The 10,204-nt window shown below is 40.2% G+C and overlaps 1 protein-coding gene across 3 annotated transcripts; it reads left to right on the forward strand.

Moving 5' to 3' along the window:
- The first annotated feature begins 1,131 nt into the window (after nt 1–1,131).
- LOC124015297 (serine/arginine-rich splicing factor 7-like) lies at nt 1,132–9,897 on the forward strand. 3 transcript variants are annotated; one of them, XM_046330452.1, is made up of 8 exons: nt 1,132–1,249; nt 3,090–3,270; nt 3,622–3,798; nt 4,889–4,957; nt 5,434–5,505; nt 5,649–5,702; nt 9,055–9,075; nt 9,633–9,897. In XM_046330452.1, exons 1-8 carry the CDS (start codon nt 1,222–1,224, stop codon nt 9,685–9,687), a joined length of 657 nt encoding a protein of 218 aa, XP_046186408.1. In that variant the 5' UTR covers nt 1,132–1,221; the 3' UTR covers nt 9,688–9,897. The 3 variants fall into 3 exon arrangements, with proteins under 3 accessions (XP_046186408.1, XP_046186407.1, XP_046186409.1); XM_046330451.1 differs by lacking the exon at nt 9,633–9,897 and having other exon boundaries at nt 9,055–9,626; XM_046330453.1 differs by lacking the exon at nt 9,055–9,075 and having other exon boundaries at nt 1,133–1,249.
- The last annotated feature ends 307 nt before the right edge of the window (nt 9,898–10,204 follow it).

Here is a 10,204-nt window from a genome sequence, read left to right on the forward strand (position 1 = left end):
TCATATTTAAACAAGGTTATGGCATTCATGACAGTAACCACGTAAGATGCTTTGAAAAACGTTAAGCTCCAGTATGACTGCTGTTGAGGCCTATTATTGTAGCGCACTATGTTATACTTATTTGGCTGTGACATTACATAAACCCTTCTTCTCTGTGTCAAGTGCCCATTCCAAATCGACCGCAACATCTGTAAAGTTGTAGTGCTCTGGAGGACTACTTAGTTATAACACACAATGTAATTAGTGTAGCTCAATGTGTAAGGATGAGATTCCCTCATGTAATTGTTGGTACGGTTGGAGAGTATCCAGATTTTCATATCGTCATACCATTCTTCTTTCATATTGGTATAATACGCTATTACCGGCTTGGTACACAAGGTTGCGCCAAAAAAAAAAAAAAAAACGCCATTAGGCGTCTATTACCAGAATGCTAACAAAATGTGCAATAATAGCGAATTTCAATGGAGGCTGCTTGCTAAATATGCTAACAAGCGAAACCAATTCGCTCGTTAGCGAAGACAGGCAATCCAGCTCATAAAGTTACACATAAATAGGTAGCAGCTACCAAATGTCCTTTTTTTGTGAGTTTGGACATGTGAACTTGAGACATTGCGCAAATGAACAAAGTTTTGACGCGTTCTTGTCTGAAGGAAAAACAGTACTGGCTCTGGAGCAACATGTGTAGGCCTCAGATTTGTATAACTAAACCACGATAAGACCACAGCCCGTAGTATCAAATGGAAACAATGAGTCATAGTGGACAGAACAAGCAAGGTGGGCAGAGCCAGGAACGAGCTAGCCTAACCCAACCATGATGTTGCTGTCACTTTGACCTCTTTTGTTGACATATCTACACCACTCCAGTGGCTTCAGTTGACGCCACATGTCCATGACTGTTTCAATATACTGACCGAGAATAACCTACACTGGACTTTAATCTTCAAATCAGGTGCTAGAGCTGGCTAGCTGGATTGAATATGCCCGACGGTCAAATGTGTCGTTGTAAACAGTGATACAATTCCAAAGGGTCCGGGCCGAATAATTAAATACCTTCACCAACCTAATACTGTACTGTGTGGTTCATGGTATGAAATAAGAGTGATTTAGCATTTTATTGTATTGCAATAGTACATTTTGTGAGCCGTCCTGTCTGACCGTCCTCTCAGGAGAATGAGTTTGACACGCACATGCGCAGATTGATTGTAAAGCGGGCCTTGAATCATGTCAAGACACGGTCGAAACGGAGGAGGTAAACTAAATAGCATAACGGATTTTAACATCACAAAATAATACACAAAAGGCTAACCGAACGCATGTTCAATAGTAGACTAAATATATATTGACGTCAAACTCCGTATACGTGAAGATAATCTCATGCTTGGTTGACTAGCTAGCTACATTAGGCGTATTTAGCTTTCCTAGCACACCCGATTCGCTAATCAATTGCTTTATTATGTAGCTATTTTTCGATCGAAATGTTTTAATGGGGGCAATCTGCAGTTGCTACATCCATTTGTGGATCTATAAATGAATGAAATGTGCCCATTGTTGCATTGATTCTTGAAGAATTTAAAAGTGCAATATGCAGATCGCTCCGCAATTTCCTGTTGCTAAAATTCTATTAATTTACTTAATTTCAGTTTGTGACAAAACATTCAGTCCTTGTGTAGAGAATCATTGTACCATCTAAACCGCTGTGAAAGATATTTTCCATAACAAAAAGTAACATATTGCAGCTTAAATGCCTCATGACCATAGTTCAATTGTTGTACCCCATCAGAACTCAAAATATAAGCATGTTTTACTCCCAATGTTTGCAAACCATGTAAATGTTAACAAACACTAGATGTAAAGCCTCAAAACATGGTTAAAACTATACATTTGATATCATAGATGGTCATTCTTTATATCCATTGCTCTATGGATTTGAGATTGGTAACATTTCTCCAGCCCCATCCCTCAGCTTTTTAACAAAACAGGGGCGGGGATCGCTTTGTTTCAACTGCACTGTGATAGCTCTGGTTCACAGTCTGAGATTAATGCCATACATTTGTTTAGAAAATGTCCTCTCACAAGCCAGAATGTTTAATGACTTAACAGGTTGTCTGTAAGAATATGAGACATTCACAGGAAAGTATACTTCAATGAACTTTAAGGCGCTGGTAGTGCGTTCAGATCACCTGAAGCATGCGCGGAACCATGTAAACACATGCACGAGCATGCATCTCTTGTGCACATGCTTCAAGTGATCGAAATCTGAACACACTACCAGGGCTTTGAAAAGTTTATGCAATTATACTTCCTGTCAAGATGATAGCTCACATTCCTACCTGCAAAAGGACTAACCACATGGACAACCGGTAAAGTGAGTAAAAATATAATTTAATCTGTTGTCACAGCCGGCCGTGACCGGGAGACCCATGAGGCAGCGCACAATTATCCAAGCGACGTCCGGGTTAGGCCTTTGAGCTTTTCCTCTTTGTGGCGGGCCGGGTGGCTGTAAAGCTGACTTTGGTCGCCAGTTGGATGGTGTTTCTTGGATATCATGAAAAAGGGGGTAAAAGTACGGAAAACTAAAAAAATCAAAATTTTATTCAATATTTTGGCTTGTAGAGGTCGTGAGAGGGAACTTTCCTGATCCAAACGCATATTTCTGCCCGACGTGGAATTCAATGCAATTCAATTCCAGGTCTTCAGGCTAAACTGCTTAAGATTGATTCTTTGCCTAATTTATCACATTTTCAGGCTTCAAATATTTGCTCAAGTGTGATTTAGGTGATACGTAATTGCAGGAAATCACTACACGCAGCTCATTGTTATGTGGAAAAGCACACAATATTATCTTCATATGCCTGACACATAATTAATTTTAGACCATAGAATGAGGAACTGCCTCAGGCCAACTCTATGCTAATCGTTCACTGACCTCAATACATGGGATGCCTTGAGAGGACCGCATTTCAATGCAATTTCCATATTTGTGCAGTTACTTTTGATACTGAGCTTAGGGGAGTGGGAAATCAAAGGACTCGGAACAGAATCAGTGAGTTGCAGCAGTGGTGGCACCCCTTTCTATTTTTCCTTTGCAGACGCAAAGGTTTACGTCGGTAACCTGAGCACTGGTGCAGGAAAAGGAGAGCTAGAGCGGGCGTTTGGGTATTACGGATCCTTGAGAACAGTGTGGATTGCTAGGAACCCCCCAGGGTTTGCCTTTGTGGAGTTTGAAGACACCCGGGATGCAGAAGATGCGGTCCGTGGCCTTGACGGCAAGTAAGTGGTACCTCAAGACTCCAGACTTCGCCCCCAAGTTTAGCCTACTCTCCAAGACCTACAAGCTGAAAGGGCTCAGAGGGCACCAGTGTTGTTGACGTTTGCCAGTCAATAATGTAGTTTGCTCTTTGCAAATATTGAAGAATTTTATTGGTTTAGGGGCATCTATCAGTAGACAGTACGCAGGTAGCTGGTACGATCTTGTTAAGCATTTGCTGCTATCCAGATGAAACACTTTAGGCATGTTCCTAAATGCTTGTTACGCTTTAGATGGGTTTCACCATGTCCTCTTTTTAAAGTGAACTATGCCATTGTGCAATTTGCTTACTGTTGAACTGACTGTCCTTTCAGGTTAATTTCTGGATCTCGAGTTCGAGTTGAATTATCTACAGGGATGCCGTGGCGATCTCGGTACGAGCGTGCACCCACCAACCGACCCTTTGACTCTAACGACAAGTGCTATGAGTGTGGTGAGCGGGGGCACTATGCCTACGACTGCCACCGCTACAGTCGACGCAGGAGGAGCAGGTATGCCTCCTTCCTTAACCAATGCATCAGATGTTGGTCTTTTTTCTTATTTTGGTAGTTGTCGCTTATTTTTCATTGTCTTGATTTTTCAGTGTCTTATGTAGATTACAAAAAAGTAAAGATGATTATTATACAATCTTGACAAACTGCCTGTGTCTAGGCTACCTGTTGTTGTTGCTACTTTTGTCTCCGCTTGTCACTTAATCCCTTTTAAAATATGGAAATACTTCTGAACTGTTATGTGGGAATCTTTTTGTTAACAACTCACCTGGTCAAAACATTTCAGGTTTCGTCGTTTGATTCAGAGTGTCACGATCCTTAACGATTTCATGAGGCATCTAGCAAATTCCACACTTTTGATCCTTCTATGACCCTGGGGTTGATCGATCAGCCAGACCTCCCCTTCTCAAGCAACTGCCACATCTAGCTGCACCTTAAAGATTTCATAGAGGGCTGACAATGCACCAGATGATTTGGTTATCAATTTGGGCCTGGGGTTTTGTAAAGAGGACAAGCTGGTAGACCATGGTCCCGTCTAGAAAAATCGCCTTGCATCTATCAAGTCTCAATCAAGCGATTTTGCTGTCAATACGACCATCATCGTTAGAAATCGAAGAACACGACTAGATGCAGAGGTCGGCTGATAGATACTTCTAGATCGCCTAGATCTGCTCGAACCTTGGTCCAAAGTGGGTCAACCGGGCAATCTTGCAAGGTTTATTTCAAGTACCAATTAATGTGTTTTTATCTCCAATGTAATATATGACTTGACAATAACATTCCTCTCTTCCACTCTTTACTAGAGAACTGAAAGGCCTGCTTTAAGCAGGATACGTTAGCGCCATGAACAGCTATGTCTATATAGTGACTCCTACTACCAGTATCATTGCACGTGTAATGTTAAATCTAATGTAATCCCCCCCCCCCCCTTTTTGTGTGTTGATTTGAGTGAGCGTCAGTGGGCTTAGGGTGATTGTTGTGGTCAGGTTAGAAATAAAAACAGACTAAGGCAGTCTTATGTGGGGCTTCGCGGGGCCTGCTCTGAACTGTCCTTCTTTCCCTCCCTCCCCCTCGTATGGATGTGGTTTAGGTCCCGGTCTCTCTCCAGGTACGGTCGGAGGAGGTACTCTCGCTCTCGCAGCCGGGACCGTGGCAGGAGGTGAGCGTCGTCCCCCCTTCATCTCTACACTGATTGAAGTGGATTTAACAAGTGACATCAATAAGGGATCATAGCTTTCACCTGGTCCGGTCTGTCACGGTTCTCCAACCTTGTTCCAGGAGAGCTACCTTCCTGTATGTTTTTGCTCCACCCCCAGTTGTAAACTAACCTGATTTAGCTGCTCAAACAGCTAATTATTAGAATCAGGTGTGCTAGATTAGGGTTGGAGTGAAAACCTACAGGACGGTAGCTCTTCAAGGAACAGGGGTTGGAGAGCCCTGGGTTCTCATGGAAAGAGCCGGTGTTCCTAATGTTTTGTACACTCAGTGTAGAGTAAATTGTCATTACACTTATGCTATCCATAACTCCACATACATACATTCACCACATAAATATATACAGATTTGTATGTGTTACGGTAGTACGATAGAGTAGTTGATCAGGAATGGCTAACAGCTTTGATATCTATGTTCTAGATCAAGATCCTTCTCTCCACGCCGCTCTCGTTCTCCTAGAAGATCGAGAGCCCTTACCCCCAAGAGATCAAGGTAAATTGTAGAAAAATGGACTTGCTTGCATTATTTAAAGATCCCACATTGTGTATAAATAAATAAAGGTTACATAAAAATAATATTGTTCACTTATTTATTAAAGGATGGGTTCGATGCTTTTCCTCCTCATTTCTTTTTAGATCTCGGTCAAAGTCCAGATCAAGGTCTAGGTCACTTTCCCGTGCAAAGACCAGGTGAGTAATATAACTATTTCAATGCTTTGATCAGCGTTGCTGTTGTTAACAACACATAAATTGAGTAATTAACACTTAAACTGCTGCATTATGTCAATCCCCAAAGATTGTCACTACCGCAACAAAATACAATTTTGTGTTGGTGTTGACCGTTTTAGGTATTACAATTTAGACATTTGTCCCCTTGATATATTATGTCACTGACTTAAGAGACTAAAGCAGGTGTCAAACTCATTCTATGGAGGGCATGGTGTCTGCGGGTTTTCCCTTTTAAATGAAGAGAGAGACAACCAGGTGAGGAGAGTTCCTTACTACATTGAACAAAATTATAAACATAATTGTTTGTCCCATGTTTCATGAGCTGAAATAAAAGATCCCAGAAATGTTCCACAAAAAGCTTATTTCTCTCAAATGTATGTGCACAAATTTGTTTACATTCCTGTTAGTGAGCATTAATAGTTTGCCAAGATAATCCATCCACCTGACAGATGTGGCATATCAAGAACCTGATTAAACGGATCGGATCATTTTTTGGATCAGCAAAAAAAAGGGAGACATATAACTTTGCTTTTCATTTTACTTAAGGAACACTTAAAGCAAGGAACTTTTCAATGTTTTACATAAAATCTTTAAATAAAATAATCAATACTTAATTGTTAAATTAAAGTGCAATATCAGGCATGATACCTTCTTCCTTTTGTTAGGTTCTTATTTTTGATAATAAATGACTCACGGACACTAAAGGACCTTAACCAAGTGTAATTATTCCCAAAGGTTCTGTACAGCTGTATTCAGACAGCAAGACATTTCTCACCATCACAGTTATATACATCCCACTTAAGACATTTCTCCTTCTCTCCAATCCTCTCCAAAAGGGTAACAGGATACCAAACCCGTATTGCCCCCTTAAGGGGATCTGACCTCACCTCCTGAACTCAACCCCTCCTTCACCTAATCCACAGATGTCCATCTGTCTTTCCTGTATCAACACGGTGCTCTCCTCCCGTCCCCCAACACGTTCCAAAGCCACTCTGTCTTTCTACAGATCTCACTCCTTAATATACTATAAGTCTAATCTATCATGTCTTTAACATCTCAAATGTTCAAAATGTAGAATCCAACACTGAACAATAGTGAAAAAATTGCCTGTGTCCACATCATCAAAAAAAGTTAAGAAAGCAAAGCAGACCTGAGCTTATAACTTCAACTTATTTTTCAAAAGATGTCTACATTGTCTGGGGAGAGGGTAGACCTCTTTGCAGTCACTATGTCCCCTGCCGTGGAGAACACCCTCTCGCTAGGAACTGTAGTGCCATGTAGCGCCTTGCCATCATGGCAATGTGAGGGCTGACTTTTCCAACATGCCAGTGCATCACCGTGCCTATTGTAGGATGCCGCCTCCTCTTTGATGGTGTTGGCAAACATCTTGCCTGTGTCCTTGCTCGCAAAGGTCTCCCTGAAACGCTCCTTCATGGCCAAATTATTTTGTGGAGGAGTTGCCTCTGAGTCTGTTCCTGTCGGCTCTATGGCTTGACCTTGCAGAGAAAATTACTTGATCTATATTAAACTAATTATTTATTTTCGTATTTCATAGAACTATAATTGTGGCAATAACATTTAATAAAAGCCATTATTATTCCAAATAAAAAATGGATGATTCTAATAGCAATAGCATAGACTAAGATTAGACTGCAGTATATTTATTAAGTAATTCACCCTTATTTTTATTTTGACCTTTTCAGTGACCACAATCTCAGTGGTGAGATCACTCACTGTATGTTCTCCGGTGTAAGACAGGGACTTGAACCTTGGATCCAGTGCAGTAGATCTATGAAGGTAGTCCTGTACATTAGGGGGTATCTGGGGTTAGGGACACAATTGCATTTTATTGTTGGCAATTTGAATACACAGAGATACCGTGACGAGATCCTGAGGCCCATTGTCGTGCCATTCATCCTCCACCATTACCTCATATTTCAGTATGATAATGCATGGCCCCGTGTTTGGGATGCTCTGGATCGACATGTATAACAGCGCGTTCCAGTTCCCGCCAATATCCAGCAACTTTTCACAGCCATTGAAGAGGTGTGTGACAATATTCCACAGGCCACCTTTTAATTTTTTAAAAGATATCTGTGACCAAGTGATGCATATCTATATTCCCATATGAAATCCATAGATTTTTGGCAGAATTAGTTTTTTAAATTGACTGATTTTCTTATATGAACTGTAACTCAGTAAAGTCTTTGAAATTGATGCATATTGATTTATAATTTTGTTCAGTGTAATTAGTGACTTATTTCATCAATCAAATACAAGGGAAGAGCGAAACCCCGCAGATACTTGGCTCTCCGTGCATTGAGTTGAAGTGAGGGCTGAAGCCTTGTTCACACTGCAGACCTTAATGCTCAAATCAGTTTTGTTTCTCAAATGCATTTTGTAGTAGTGACTGTCGTACTTGTGACCACATCGTACTTGCCCTTTGTGCTGTTGTCTGTACCCAATAATGTTTGTACTATGTTTTGTGCTGCTACCATGTTGTTGCTACCTTGTTGTTGTCATGTTGTGTTGCTGCCATGCTATGTTGTTGTCTTAGCTCTCTCTTGTCGTGATGTGTGTTTTGTCCTATATTTTAATTTGTAATCCCAGTCCCCGTCCTCACAGGAAACCTTTTGCATTTTGGTAGGCCGTCATTGTATATAAGAATTTGTTCTTAACTGACTTGCCTGGTTAAATAAAAGTACATTTGTGTGTACAGACAGCAGTCATTTGCTTTCATGGTTACACTGGTTGTCATAGTAACAGTGGGTGTGTGCACGGTGGTGTAGGCTGATTGGTGGTGGTGCTCGTGCTTCCCATCACTTTGTAGAAAACTAAGGTGACAACTTTGCCTGCCATGGACGTTTCCAGTTACTTTGAATGTTCAAAATCATAGTCTAAGATCACTTAAAAGCCTCAAATGATAAGATGATCCAACTTTCAGAGCTGACTAGCCACAGCAGTCAACTAGCTAGCTTAGGTAGAGGTTTAGCTTTCTAGCACATTCACTGATTTGTTTCTAAACGATTAACAAGCCAGTTAGCTACAATCTCATGTCCTTGTCAAACTGTCAACCGAGTAGCTTGAGTGCAAATAAATCAGATTTGACCATTCAGACAAGTCACATGGCCAGCAATCAGATTGAAGGTGTTTTGACATATCCGATTCCATGTAGCTTTTGAATGTTCATACTGCAGGAAAAGTAACAGAAGTGATCTTAATTAAGGTGGAGATAAATAAATAAATGACTTGCACAAAAAAGGGACACTTTAAATCTAAAGAATCTGAATGCCTTGTATGTTTACTTCTTCAGGTCTGGTTCCCCCACGAGGAGGTATGCAGAAGTATTGAGTCTGACCCCAATTTTCTTCCATCCATTCTCCTCTCTAAACGAGCTATGGAACAGTTTGACAATGCATGATAAGCAGCAAAACGAGACAATGAAAATGTTGTCTATCCATACAGTTTAAACAGTGTAGATGCATGATGGTTCATTATGTCAGGCCACTTAAGCATTACAAATGAAAGGTAGACTCAGCAATAAATCATCAACAATTACATTCACATCTTTCAGTTCAATGTGTGAAATATGTATTAAAAGGTTATTTTGTATTCTTTAAATTCACCAAAATAATACATTTGCATGACAAACCTATATTAAATGCATGGTCCTTAAATACTTTGCTTGCTACCAGTTGCCATTGTCGAAGTCTTTTAAGAATGAGCTCTAAAATTTAAATTATATTTTAAACCCAGCTGTTCAAAATCTAAAGGTTCACCTCAAAAACGAAGGTGTGTTTTTCCTCCCAGCTGAGGTAATGACTTTAATTTGGGTTTAATGCACAGCAAATAAATGAAGAGGGAAAACTCATTTCTCTTTTTCTCTTTCAGCCACTCTACCTCGAGGAGTCCTCGTCGAGGTGACAGCTCGGAGAGAGACGACTGAACTTTGAAGTTTTTGTTTCTTTATGTAAGCATTTCCTGTGACTAAGTTATTTGTTAACCCATTGTATTTGAAAATATGTAGCTTGTTAATTTCCTCTTGAGGCATATTACTGACATTTCAAAAAGAAGCAATTGGGACCCAGTTTGGAATGCGTTTGTGTTTGTTTTAGAAATAGTTGTTGGTTAATAAAGTATATTTGATTTAAAACTGTTTGGTGGTGTGTTGTCCATCTTGGCACAGTTGGTCTGTATATAGCACAACTCAATGACATGGTTGATAAATAAAAGGTTCTTGATTGAGTGTTTGTTAACTCTACCTATAGAGGGCAATGTTGCACTTGCGAAATGTGAACTCAGTGAATTTTGAACTCAGGATCATAGTTCTGTTCTTGTTTTATCCTTGATACCAAACAGCTACTAAACTCAGCAAAAAAATAAACATTTATTTTTCAGGACCCTGACTTTCAAAGATAATTTGTAAAAATCCAAATAACTCCAAATAACTCTACTCAGCAAAC

The sequence above is a fragment of the Oncorhynchus gorbuscha genome, linkage group LG26 (assembly GCF_021184085.1).
Source record: "Oncorhynchus gorbuscha isolate QuinsamMale2020 ecotype Even-year linkage group LG26, OgorEven_v1.0, whole genome shotgun sequence".
In the NCBI taxonomy this organism is placed as follows: domain Eukaryota; kingdom Metazoa; phylum Chordata; class Actinopteri; order Salmoniformes; family Salmonidae; genus Oncorhynchus; species Oncorhynchus gorbuscha.